At 48.5% G+C, this 12,719-nt stretch overlaps 8 protein-coding genes across 8 annotated transcripts; 2 read left to right on the top strand and 6 right to left on the bottom strand.

The window, feature by feature from the left end:
* Positions 1-616: 616 nt before the first annotated feature.
* N7520_000985 (uncharacterized protein) lies at positions 617-1,580 on the bottom strand (the record flags this gene model as incomplete). The annotated part of the gene is made up of 2 exons (XM_057134920.1): positions 617-1,206; positions 1,277-1,580. 2 exons carry the CDS (start codon positions 1,578-1,580, stop codon positions 617-619), a joined length of 894 nt encoding a protein of 297 aa, XP_057000856.1.
* Positions 1,581-1,756: 176 nt separating this feature from the next.
* On the bottom strand, positions 1,757-3,318 carry N7520_000984 (uncharacterized protein; the record flags this gene model as incomplete). The annotated part of the gene is made up of 3 exons (XM_057134919.1): positions 1,757-2,257; positions 2,561-2,789; positions 2,870-3,318. The coding sequence occupies 3 exons, from the start codon at positions 3,316-3,318 to the stop codon at positions 1,757-1,759; spliced, it is 1,179 nt and encodes a 392-aa protein (XP_057000855.1).
* Positions 3,319-3,825: 507 nt separating this feature from the next.
* On the top strand, positions 3,826-4,075 carry N7520_000983 (uncharacterized protein; the record flags this gene model as incomplete). Its single annotated transcript, XM_057134918.1, has 2 exons — positions 3,826-3,919; positions 3,972-4,075. The coding sequence occupies 2 exons, from the start codon at positions 3,826-3,828 to the stop codon at positions 4,073-4,075; spliced, it is 198 nt and encodes a 65-aa protein (XP_057000854.1).
* Positions 4,076-4,274: 199 nt separating this feature from the next.
* N7520_000982 (Pyridoxal phosphate-dependent transferase major region subdomain 2) lies at positions 4,275-5,900 on the bottom strand (the record flags this gene model as incomplete). The annotated part of the gene is made up of 7 exons (XM_057134917.1): positions 4,275-4,308; positions 4,377-4,583; positions 4,651-4,818; positions 4,894-4,973; positions 5,022-5,227; positions 5,283-5,727; positions 5,775-5,900. The coding sequence occupies 7 exons, from the start codon at positions 5,898-5,900 to the stop codon at positions 4,275-4,277; spliced, it is 1,266 nt and encodes a 421-aa protein (XP_057000853.1).
* A 331-nt stretch (positions 5,901-6,231) lies between these two features.
* Positions 6,232-8,256, bottom strand: N7520_000981 (uncharacterized protein; the record flags this gene model as incomplete). Its single annotated transcript, XM_057134916.1, has 1 exon — positions 6,232-8,256. One exon carries the CDS (start codon positions 8,254-8,256, stop codon positions 6,232-6,234), a length of 2,025 nt encoding a protein of 674 aa, XP_057000852.1.
* A 291-nt stretch (positions 8,257-8,547) lies between these two features.
* Positions 8,548-9,453, bottom strand: N7520_000980 (telomere maintenance SDE2 family protein; the record flags this gene model as incomplete). Its single annotated transcript, XM_057134915.1, has 1 exon — positions 8,548-9,453. The coding sequence occupies one exon, from the start codon at positions 9,451-9,453 to the stop codon at positions 8,548-8,550; it is 906 nt and encodes a 301-aa protein (XP_057000851.1).
* A 33-nt stretch (positions 9,454-9,486) lies between these two features.
* N7520_000979 (40S ribosomal protein eS10) lies at positions 9,487-10,468 on the top strand (the record flags this gene model as incomplete). Its single annotated transcript, XM_057134914.1, has 5 exons — positions 9,487-9,564; positions 9,758-9,771; positions 9,826-9,875; positions 9,985-10,055; positions 10,118-10,468. 5 exons carry the CDS (start codon positions 9,487-9,489, stop codon positions 10,466-10,468), a joined length of 564 nt encoding a protein of 187 aa, XP_057000850.1.
* Positions 10,469-10,787: 319 nt separating this feature from the next.
* N7520_000978 (M20 family metallo-hydrolase) lies at positions 10,788-12,418 on the bottom strand (the record flags this gene model as incomplete). Its single annotated transcript, XM_057134913.1, has 3 exons — positions 10,788-11,727; positions 11,777-12,091; positions 12,192-12,418. 3 exons carry the CDS (start codon positions 12,416-12,418, stop codon positions 10,788-10,790), a joined length of 1,482 nt encoding a protein of 493 aa, XP_057000849.1.
* Positions 12,419-12,719: the final 301 nt, after the last annotated feature.

The raw sequence follows: 12,719 nt of genomic DNA, 5'->3' as shown, positions 1-12,719 counted from the left end.
CTATGACGCTCTGAATCATAACTGTAATTATTTCGTAGAGTGCCTGTAAACCGGTGGTATCTCTTGATGTATACACTCCTTTCGAGAAGGCTATAAATTAATCAGTAGCAGGTATGGAAGCAAAGAAAAGCCTAGCTTGGGGCTAAAACCTTCGGTGGATGCGATCAGGGATTTTGTTGATCTTGGCATGACCTAGAGTGGACGTACGCCCCCACTTACGGAGGCGAGTAGCGGCCAATTTATCAATACCCCTAAAAACCAGGCAGAAACAGCAAAAATGGCAGAAAACATAAAAATACTGGATTTCGAGAAAACAGTAATTTACATATTCAAGGTAAATAAGTCCAATATTAGTCAAATTTTACTAAGTCCCAACTGTATGCCACTTTTCCGACGACATGTTTCAGAGTACATCAAATATCATAATTCGTTTCCCATCCGCCCTCAAAAAAATAGGCTTTGGTGTGTTACCGGTATTCCAATCGTCAACTACAGCTTCCCTCCACCTGGGAAGCAATACAGGTGCGAATTGAGCGAGGAAACCTATCAAATCCTAAACGAAAATGCATGCATGAGAAAATAGCGTACAAAACCCTTCAGAACCCATCTATCCCTATCAAAAGCGCCTGCGTCTACTGGTACGCTGGCTTACAAGCTCAGGGGTATCTCTCCTTCTTCTTCTTGACCGTGTTGGACGCCCTGCTGGCGCTGCTGTAGGGGCCTCAGGGGCAAGATCGGGGATCTCGAGGTTCTCGGTATCGCTGTAGGCAGGCGGAGATGACCAGAGACGGTCTTCGTAGAGCTCAGTAACCACTGGGGCTACGGGGGCTGCTGGGGCTATGGGGGCTACTGGGGCTGTAAGGGCTGCGGGGGCTACCGGGGCGGTAAGAGTAGTATCTGAATGCTGTGATATTATCACATGAAGGGTCCAACGGTCCTTAAATCCTTTAACAAGGCCCAAATCATGGTCACAAAACTCCTGGAGGGGCGTATTTGGGCGACATTCAACCATAAATGCTGTAGGATCTCGGTTATTGGCCGTTTTGACGTCCCTCGCAAGTAAATACCCGTCGAATTCATCCAAAGTCGGGTTATACCCCTTCCTCTCCAGCAGCGCGACATTGGTGGGGGTCAATATGTCGAATTCGACAAATTGACGTGTATTTTGGACGATGAATTCGGGAGGAAAGTCGGGGTTCAAAACGACTAAAAGAGCCAAAAAGTTAGCAAATATATCGAATGTGTATAGAAAAAGCAGAGAATCAGGAACGCAAACCCTCTCTAATTTGCGTAATTGGTCCACCACGCTCCCAAAGATAGACATATGTTACCAACTTGATTTGTGGTGGGGTAGGCGCTGGCGCCGGAGCTCGACCAATTTGCTGGTTTCTCGCCTGGGACCCAGCCCCGTAAGACCTTGTAGCAGCTTCATACCCTGTCAGCTGAAGGGCCTGAGTATTGACCTGCGCAGGCGTACGAATAGGCGTAGGGGCAGGGGTAGAGGTAAGGGTAGGGGTAGGTGAAGCTTGAGAACTTTGCCACTCTAGAAATCTTGCGATAATTGCGTTGGAATCGGACATATTTGGAGGAATTAAGCAATAAATTGATGAATAAAAGTGGATTATGTGGAAGATACTGATGGGAAAAAGTGCTATTTAGTATACGAAATCAACCACATATTCATCATCATGTTTTGCAAACGCAAAATTCGTTACCCGAGACCAAAATTCGTTGCGCAACCTAAGACATTAGATTATCAACCACTTTCCGCTGTTACACCCTCTGCTGCACCTGAATTCCGCCAATTATATCCATCTAAGGGCTTGTCACAAACGCTGAATTTCGGCTGCATACCAGAATCTTCATGGTCTAATGCTCGAATCCGCAGCTGCTCGTACACAGATCGATATGGCTGTAAGGGGTTATCACCCGGTCGGTAGAGAGGTGGATTTTCGGGGTCAAATCCCCCTGGAATGATATCATTCAGCTGTGTAGAGCACCACGCCAGAGTAGCAGGTGGAAGATATTCTATAGGATCCCATGGTGCGACATTTTCGTACAGGATTTGATAGGTTTCCTCGCTCACTTCGCACTTGTATTGCTTCCCAGGTGGAGGGAAGTCGTAGTTGACGAGTGGAATACCGGTAACACACCCAAGCCTATTTTTTTGAGGGCGGATGGGAAACGAATTATGATCTTTGATGTACTCTGAAACATGTCGTCGGATAAGTGGCATATAGATGGCGAGAAGGGCGACCTGGTCTGTAATATTTGCTGCTGAAAAGAGGTGTGATTCTCGTAAAATCATGAAGTAATGACGATAGATAAATAAACACGTTTTCTGTAGTTTCGACCAAAACGATTCAATACGCTGGTTTTCTGTGCTTTTACTTAGTAGAAAACAATCACGAAGACGTGTAATCGTAGGATCTTCCACCCTCCGGAGTGCAAGATGAAAATCAGCCATCATATGCCCTTCAACACCTAAATCACAGCGGATAAAACGCGGAATACACCCAGCATGCTGAATACAGTCAAGATATTGACGTCCAACACTCACAGCTGTGCGTGCGCTTATACCGGTATAAATCCACATGATTTTGCGAGAGTATCCATCAATAGCAGCATAAATCTCGAATCCATAAGGTTCAAGCTTCATATGCCCATCAACATGCCAGACGAAATTAGCCCCAGGGCAGCTATAGCTACCACGGCCACGCTGGAGGTCGTTTGTGCGGCGTAAAACTGCGTCAGGGCGGATTTCTCGGTAAACGTCGTAGATTAGATCACTAAAGAAGAAATCAGCACGTTTCTCTCCCAAATATCTCCCACATATCTCCCAAATATCTCCCAAATATCTCCCACTTACGCTGGATAATATTGCTCATAACGACGGAGGTGGACCTGCATTGCGCGTCGTCCGTACCCCTCAATTTCTCCAGTACGGTCATAATAGGTCAAAACCGCCTGTAACTCCTCTCTTTGCTGGTCACGCTCAACAGGGTCGTCTGTGCGTAATTTGACACCCATTTCCGCCCGAATTCTCCGAAAAGTGCGCTCGGTAAGCGTAGGTAGCACTTTTTGGACATCTCGAGGGCGCATAAGGGGTAGTAGGGTTTTAACATTCTCACGCATATCGGGTCCGGTGCTGTATCTCCGAAAACCCCAGGAATCAAGTCGTCTTCTGAGCGTAATAAGGGTCACGTGCACCTCACGGGCGGCCAGGGCATGCTGAATAGCTTCATGAGTAGCACCGCTCTCAAAAAGGGTCTGTATCTCGTCTCGGTGGGCAGCAAGGTCAATTTGCGGGCGCGGCATGTTGGGTGAAAGGGGGGAAAAGGGTGGAGATAGGTGGATATTAAATGGGTGGATATTAGATGGTAGGATTTAGGGGTTTTCTCGTACAATACGTTACCAAATTGATAAAAGCGGTGAACAAAAGTCATGTGATAAGGTGTTTTGATAAATTGGCCGCTACTCGCCCCCGTACCCCACTGCTTACTGAGACATGCCCTTCATGGAAACTATAAGAAATTGTTCATTCGAATGATATCCATTAATGGCAATGACGATCATTTATTCATTACTTGCTCGCCACAGCCAAGATATTATTGATCCAAAGAGGCATTGCTGCATGTTTATGAAGATGTACGTACTCTAGGGGCAACCATAGAATCAGATGAATCCCAGAAATAGACATCGAAAATAGCTTGGCTCATGGTTAAATAGCAAGGGTTTCCTCGAGAATTGAACATCATCACAAACAATTCAATCAACAAACAATTCAATCCACTCCCATCTACTCCAATCAACCAATCCATTAAAATGCAGTTCATCACCGTCATCATCGCTACCCTGGCCGCTGTTGCCATTGCCACTCCGTCCCCCGATGCCTTCGAGAAGCGCACCTGTGTTGGCAGTGAGTACATTCCCATGGAGAATATTAGAATATTTATCTGACTTTTGTATAGACTACAAGGTTGCCTGCGAGAACGGTGGAGTCCCTTGCTGCGATGGCTGGCAGTGTGTTGGCGCTACCGAGTGGAACGCTGGTGTTTGCATTCCCAACTACTAAGGACAACCTGGGAAATGGATTTGATGTTTGTGCGGGCATAAATAGAAATTCATGACATATTCCTCTCTGTCTTTATTAATGCTCCTTCCAGATGTCAGTGTCTCGTCCCAACATTAGTATAGAGAGATATATATATACAGTAGGTGGTCTATACTGATAATATATACTGTACTGTATTCCAATCTGGGAACCTTAAATATCATCTATTAGTCCGTTGTAGCGCACCCAGCAGTCTGTTATCGCATGACATTAGCTTTTTTGTAGCAAGGGACGTAGAAATTCAAGATATGTAGATGCTCACCTCCTAAGCCCTTCCCTTAAAGTGAGTTCATCATGCGAATATACCAAACGAAACCACCCCACATCCTTCCCATGTTCCTCACCAGGATGAAGGAAGACACCTTCATCGAGAAATTTCTGCGCTAACTTAAACTCCTGTGTCTGAGTGGGGGAGTCATCTTTCAGGAGAAAAGAAGAGAAATTAACATATACAAAGAAGCCGGCATTTCTAGAAAAGCCAAGTTAGTAAGAACATCAGGTATCAAGTGATTACGAAGCGAAAAGACAGAGCTCACCCTCCCTTCGCATATTCAATACCCTCCTGGTCCAAAAATGACGTGACAAGCCGGTACCCTGCTGCTAGACTGTTTCGTGATTTGGCTGTAAAGCTTGAGACAAAGTCTTGATCTTCCAGAATAGTGGTCCCAATAGTAATAGCAGCCTGAGAGGGGCTATGGAGTCGCCTATAGGTTGGACAGAGTCAACTCCCAATCCAACAATAGCCATATAAAGACCCGGATCGAATGTGTTGAACCTACAGTATCATTTTGCATGCATGACGAAGTTGCTTATTTTGCGTTACCAAGAAGCCAAGGTGCAGACCACCAGATGCAAAGTCCTAAAATAGATTAAGTCTGCAATTTCTATTTAATGAGAATGAACCTACCTTGCTAAACCCATATAAGACATGGACAAGGTTAGGATCGATTATTTTTCCCAGATTCAATGCCAGAATAGATGTGAACGGCACGGCCTCCGGATCACCCGAGGCAAACACACATGAAGCATAGATTTCATCACTGATGAGGTGAATGCTATGTTTAGCACAGAATTGAGCAGTTGCCTTTAATATATCGGCTGGGTAGCATCGTCCTATCCATGCATTTAATATTAGTATGTATGGCTTGCACTTCTAGAAGAACCTTACCAACAGGGTTGTGTGGATTGACAACTAGCACTGCACGAATCCTCACACCTCGCTCCTCAGCCTCCGCTAAAGCTATTTCGTACTTCTCCACCACATTTGGCGTGAAGCCTTCATCAATCGTCGTGTCAGCATAGACGATCTCAACATCCGCTTCGACACCATAGTCCAGCTCGAATCGACCATACATTGGTCGGCTAACCAGAATAGCGTCTCCAGTCTCGGCCAGATTGCGTCCAAGCATGTTACCCAATGAAGTAGCGGAGTCAGCAACGAGGACATGATCGGGCTGAATAGGCGTATGAGCCCCCAGGATCCTGTTCAGATGGGCAGCGGTGGCTATCGGTAGCCTTGCATTTATACTTGCACTGGAACGGTAACTGACGGAGTCTGTGGTGAAGATGACCTTTTCATTGATGTAATTGGCGATATCTGCTCTCATTGGTGCCTATTTGCGTTAAATTTGTGGATTGCTCCAAGAGGGCTTGCTCTCACATTTTCAGCCAAACCGAACGAAATGAGCCCTGAAGGGTTTGTATCTGGATTGTAGGTTTGTGTAGGGGCGAATCGCCATGGACGTTCTAGCCCAGCAACATTTTTGCGGCCTCGACAAGACAACATTTTCCGTTGAAGAGAAATTTAAGCAGCAATGAAATCTTGAAATGCTTTAAGTCTATATACATAAGATAAAGCCAAGATGCAAGCCTAATGGGACTGGACTGGCCTCTTGGAATATCCGGAGTATTGGTGGTGCAAGCAAGGGTTACCTGTTTGAGTTCCCCACGTAGTGAGGGGAGTTCTCCACCTTATGTAAGTGGGGGTCGGGATAGCAGAGTCAGAACTTGGAGATGAGGATGTATTTGAGCAAGAGATTTCTCTCATAGAAACGCCAACCGCTATGCTTGATGCTTTATAGTACATGTATACAATTCGGCCAAAGTCAAGCACCAACTCAACTATACTGATGCCTTGTCCGAGGTCTCTTGCGCTTGTCGGCTTTGAGCTTCTCCGCCATGAAGTTCCAACATTCGATCGGTCTCCGACCTCCAATATATTTACCTTCAGGTGAGAATATCTCGACTTGAGGATAGCTGGGAGGCTCATCTTCAGGACCGCGCTTGTTGCGGACTTGGATGCTCACTTCAATCCAACCACATCCCTCGATAAGGATGTCAGCAGCCATCACACGGTACGGTAGATAAGGTATAGGAACGCCCTTGTCTTTCACAGTCTTAGCAACCGACGTAGGAAGATTTGAAGCGGTAATGTCCCACTGCAAGTCTAATTTGCCCGCAGAAGAGATGGTACTGCCCGTTCCTTCAACCATTAGCACCTTGCCTCGGTAGGGTTGTTGCTCCGCTTGTATCTCGATTGCCTTTGCTGTGTTCGTAACGTGTGATTCGATGGGTAAGAAAACGGCAGCCATTACGGTATCCTCAGGATTCACAGCAGAGATCCGTATCAAGCCACCGCCGAGAAGAAGAGATTGGCCCGGCTTGATGGTACATCGCTCTGGTTTTACCCGCTTTGTCATGATCAAATCGCGTTTGTGCTCGTCACGCACGTGGTCCTCCAGCTCGCTGCGTTCCATACCAGGTAGATCGATCATTTCACCCCGCCCGCGCCCGAACGGAATGCGAATGGGCGAGACTGTGGTCCCGGGCAAGGAAGACACAACTGGAAGCACTGGGTACAGATCTTCACGAGGTGCAGGCGGAAGGACACTGTCAGGATTCAAAGGAACGACCCGTCGCTGGGTTGCCATTTCCTTCTCGCGCTGTTCCATCCACTCGGTAATACTCTCTAGCCTTCGAGAGTCCTTGGGGAAGCATGCCTCAATGAAGCTGCTCTTGCCCACATTTGCCTTGCCAACGACCCAAATACCCCCACCGTGCTCCCGAATCTCTTCCTTGACTTGCTTAGTCCACCAACCTCGGTGTGCGCTGATCATGTGCACGTTTCCTAGTCGAACGTCCTGTCCTGATCGTCCCAACGCTTTGCGAAGGACGGAACGGATATATTCCATTTTAGAATCCACTTGCTCTTTTGTAGCAGCTAACAGATCCGATCGTGTAATGATGAAGCTAATTGTGGGCATTTTCTGCCCGTGATGGTACTTCTCAGTGGAGGATCGTCGGTTCCGCGAGCGCTGTTCCTGAGCATATAGCGCCCAATGGATGCGGGGAACAAGAGACATAGGAAAGTCGGCTGCGTCCAGAATATGATATACACGATTGTTCTTATATGGCGACTCATCTATGTATTCTCGGATCGAAAGGATGGACGGTTTAGGAGAGGAGACAGCCTTATTATGGTGAATCAGATCATGGCAACGATCGCAGACCTGAGCATTTCGACTCGTCGAGTCTAGAGTCTCGATTGAAGGAGGGACCTCATTCTCTAACAAAGTAATATCTTGTTTCCAGTTAGTCAAGTTTTGGACACGCGATTCATATGGCATACCCTGAGTTGGCTGAGGCGCTGTTGATTCTTCAGCACCAGTCTGCTCCTTCAACGAGCTACTGACAGCCTCTCCATCTGCAACAATTCCTTCTGTGGCCTCTGTGGCCGCTGGCGAATCTGTCGATTCTGTAATCTTGGTCACCGTATTCTCTTTTTCGGTCGTCCCTTTGCGAGAGGCTAACAGCTTCCGGGTCTGCTTGCGATTCCCGCCATAGTACCCTGGCTCTTCCGGCTCGACCGTCTGCGTGAAAGCACCACATCCAGGGCAGCATATGGGAAGAACCTCGGCTAATTCCTCAGCAGTCGTCTCTATGCGTTGAAACCGGGTGGTCGAGAAGGATCGGGGAGAAATTCGGACTTGCGTCGCGACACTGCCGCAACTGATTTGCCACGGCACAGTTCGTAAGAGAGAGGAAACCGTCGGTTTTGGCAAAGAGATGCATGGCCTTGGGTGCCATTTCAACGATCCAAGTCGCAGGGCTCGCGATATTGCCCCTCTGGAGCAAGGTGACATGGTGGATGTGCAGGTTTGCGGAGTTCGCGCGGAGCTTTTTTTTATCGGGTCCGTTATCATATCAACGGTCCGCCGAATTACATGCACGCTTAGTAAATCAACAATGTACCCCCTAATTAGTTGCTGGGTTTTATCAAAAGTTGATAGTTTGCTATTAATGAAATGGTCTTGAATTAAAGCCTCAAAGTGCCATTTGTAAGACTATATTATCGACATAGAAAGACCTGCGCTGAACTCCACTGAAAACCCTGAAAACGCCATCATGAACCATAAGAAACCAATTTTAGGTGTTTAGGCACGGGCTTTGCCTTTGCCCTTAGGCTCTTCCTCCTCTTCCTCCTCAGAATCGCTCATAAACTCATCATCATCGTCAAATCCAATAAAACGACGAGGAGCAGCTTTGTGGGTGGATGCAGAGGGTCCAGCAGCACTTGAGGAAACAACATTTTCATCGTCTTCGTCCTCAGAGCTAGACGAATCCATTTGATCGCTCCCCTCGCTGGCACTGGTACTCGATCCACCCAAGATTGCATCACGAAGGTTGTCAGTCCATGAACCGTCCTTCATAGCCAATAAAACAGCTTCGCGTGCCTTCTCGTTCATTTCCTCCTTATCGTCCATCCATTGACCATCAATCTTCTCCCTTCCGCCACCACTCTTGAGCTCATCCTGGCGCTTCTCTGCCAGCTCCACCACGGCCTGCCATCGTTGGCGACGCTCCTCCTTCTCTTTCTTGTCCATCTCGGGCTTCACAGCAAGGTATTCGGCGAGTGACTTGGCCTCAGCCACGGTACGGAGGCGGCGTCCATCTAGGTTGCGGCTGGAGCTGTTGTTATCGCCTTGGTTACGCTTGCGCTTGCTGGACATGCGGCCACCAGCAGCACGAAGTTGAGATCCGAAACCACCCTTACCACCGCACATGGGGACTGACAGGCGGACAGGGAGGAGGGTGGAGGCCACGGATGCGCCATCGCGAACGATCAGAGACTGCAAAGGATCCGCAGAGGGTGTGATTTGTTTATTGTTGGTGGTTGTGAGGATCAGGGACTGGAGGGAAAGCGAGGACGGGAGATATGAGGCGACTTTCTCCGTTAGGTCCGAGATGCTAGAGGTTGAGGGCAAAGAGAACGAGACGGTAGATGGCAGCGACAGTCCAGGGAAGGACGACAGCAAAATGTTCACATTTGGTGATGCCATTTTGAATGAAGTGTTGCGGGTGTAACTTCACAGATGGAGATATATGACGGTTACCGGGAGGATAATGGAGTCGCAGCGATAAGATGGATTAAGGCTGGAACGACATTAAAGGTCAGGTGACAGTGCATAGATGACTTATCATTCATAGCCACGAATGGTGGCTGGAGTCATGTGACTAGGGCGGTAGCCCTAGCGAGGGCCCCGAAGGAGCAATATCGCACTTTTCCTCGTAGCGGAGCTCCACTCTCTAACCTTTAAAACATCCATCTGTTCTTTGTCAAAGCGATTCCACGAATTGCGCCAGGAACTCGCGACAATGTAAGATTGCGCCCCAATGCCTCTGATTTAATACAGTGACTAACAATTCATCAGGCTTATCCCTAAGGTCGACCGCAAGAAGATCCACGAGTACCTCTTCCGCGGTATGTGATTACCTTCTCATCGGCAATATGACCTTTCGCCTCGCCTGAACCGACGGCTTTGCGGAAGAATGAAAATCAATCTGGGGCATTTACTGACTTCAATTCATAGAGGGTGTGCTCGTGGCCAAGAAGGACTACAACCTTCCCAAGCACGGTGACATTGACACCAAGAACCTTTACGTATGACTATCCATCCTCGCACTCAGCCATCGATATCCTTACTAATAATCATCGCTCTACAGGTCATTAAGGCTCTTCAGTCTCTGGACTCCCGCGGTTTCGTCAAGACCCGCTTCTCGTGGCAGTACTACTACTACACCCTCACCCCCGAGGGTCTCGACTACCTGCGCGAGTGGCTCCACCTCCCCGCTGAGGTTGTCCCTGCTACCCACATCAAGCAGCAGCGTTCCCACGCTCCCCCCCGCGGTATGATGGGTGGTGAGGAGCGCGAGCGCCGTCCCCGCGCTCCCCGTGAGGGTGGTTACCGCCGCCGCGAGGAGGGTGGTAAGGAGGGTGGTGCCCCCGGCGAGTTCGCTCCTTCCTTCCGTGGTGGCTTCGGCCGTGGCCGCGGTGGTGCTGCTGCTCCCCAGTAAGGGATAAGCCCTGGTGTCCTGTCATCCACTGCTCGGTCATCCTTGGGATAGATGTGGCCGGTACTCGGTTCGAAGTAGGATCTCCAGAAATGGAGTTTCAGAACTGAACTGATGCTAGGACATCTTTATACGACCTCTAGTTTCTGAGACTTGAGGATACAGGAAATTAAAAAAAGTTGAAACGATGTCACTGGCTTGATGATGTACTAGATTATTCAAATGGCAAAATCATGATTCGGTGCCAAATATGTCCTTGTAAACTGGTATTATCTTTTGTAGATTGTTGATATAAGCTAGTATGTTGCTCTGCGTCACTAGTCTAGGTGAATCTCCTTCGATCATATCGTACCACAGCCTGCAGGATAACAGATGCTCCTGTTGCACAATCGTCTGCAGAACAAAACTCCTCTGGGTGATGGCTCAGACCATCCTTACATGGAACGAAGATCATGCTCGTTGGCACCCGCTTTGAGGTGAAGACACTGTCATGACCAGCACCACTCATCATAGGCCGCACTAAGGACTTGGTGTCTGCCACTGGCGCATCCGCCACCACGGCATGGGCAGACTCTTGCACGCAATCAATGCAGTCCTTGTGGAAATTCACCGCAGGCGAGTCAAATTCAAGCGACCAATCGACACGACAGGGCTTGCCAATGCCAGCACCTTCTGCGGCAGCAATGGCGTCAAAATCACTACGAAGCTGGTTCTCGACCTCGACCACTAAAGCAGATTCAGGCCCACGAATATCCAAGCTGAAGCTAACTGCCCCGGGAACAGTATTCACACTTCCGGGTTTCGCCTCGACAATACCAACACTAGCGAGACAGCCCTTGGAAGCAGCGACCTCTCGTGCACGCACCATCATTTGAGCAAATGCATACAATGCGTCGGCACGGTGTTCGAATGCCGTCGTTCCTGTATGCGTGTCTCGTCCGATGACATTCAGTCGGAACCAGCGGAAAGCCTGGACTGCAGTAACCACTCCAACGCGTTGGCCAGCGAGAATCAAATGCGGGCCTTGTTCAATATGCAATTCGAAGTGAGCTGCCATTGGAGTAGATTTATACGAGCATGGTACGCTGCCGAGATAGCCGATCTTCTCTAGTGCGCTCTTCATCGTTTCTGGGGCTGAGCTAGCTGTGGGCAGCGAAGCTACTGTGGGTACTTCCTTGAGCTCGTGAGCCCGCGATAGTGGAATGGACTCTGCCCATACACCAGATGCGATCATGCTGACTGGGAAGCGGGCTCCTTCTTCGCTGTTATGGAGTTAGCAAAGGCCTGTCATAAATTGACGAATCCACATACTTGGTCCAGTTAACGACACCTACACCTCCTTCGGTTTCCAGGCCCAATTCGTCCATCCTCTTGATCGCTTCTACGCCGGACAGCACCCCAAGGATTCCATCATATCGTCCTCCCGTGGGCTGTGTATCCAAGTGACTGCCAATGAAAGTAGGGGGAACATCTGTCCTTCGACCGGGACGAACTGCGAATATGTTGCCCATCTCGTCAATGGTAATCTGACATTTGAGGTCTTTCATAGTTTTGATAAACCAATCCCGGACGCTCTTGTCTTCTTCAGATAAGGCGAGACGCTGCATTCCGGTATCGGTCGATCCCCTATGGAACCACAAAATCTATTGTTAGCAAGGTATTGACTTGCATTACTGGGTACCGGGCGTGGAAGTTTCGATGCAGAATGAGCTATAGTAAGACTTACTCGCCCCAGCGAATCCCGAATCCCCATTGACATGACTCATGGAGATCATTCGCAAGTCTTTCCTTGTTGGCTCTCAGTGCTGACACCTCAGCTTCAGATAATTGTGTCGTCAACATGGTGCGATATACTGTTGTTGAAAATGGCTTGTAGAGATGCGGGGGAAACGGTTTCTTAGTTGATCCGAGTCGAAATGTTCTCCAGGTCGTACGTAATTGCACAGCAACCATAGCGAAACATCTGATATTTATAATAGCAAATCGAACCTTGGAAACCTTGATGCTGAGTTGGTCATCGAGATAAGGAAGCGGGGAAATTGGAATATAGCGGACTAAGTCCCGCCCTTGATTTGATAACATTTGCCGATGTGCCGATATGTGCCCCACATTGGCGCACTCAAGTGGAGTCTTCTCCAATTGTTTAAATCTGAAAGTAAGTTTCGCGACCCTCGCCTGTCGTTCCTTCATTCGGAGCCATGAGGACACAGGAAAACACAATCAATATTGCAAGTGGGGTACAGGAAGGGTATTC

Source organism: Penicillium odoratum (genome assembly GCF_028828045.1).
Source record: "Penicillium odoratum strain IBT 22623 chromosome Unknown utg000001l_segment0_segment0, whole genome shotgun sequence".
NCBI classification, from domain to species: domain Eukaryota; kingdom Fungi; phylum Ascomycota; class Eurotiomycetes; order Eurotiales; family Aspergillaceae; genus Penicillium; species Penicillium odoratum.
Note: the sequence above shows the minus strand (reverse complement) of the source record. Positions and strands in the feature narration are given on the sequence as shown.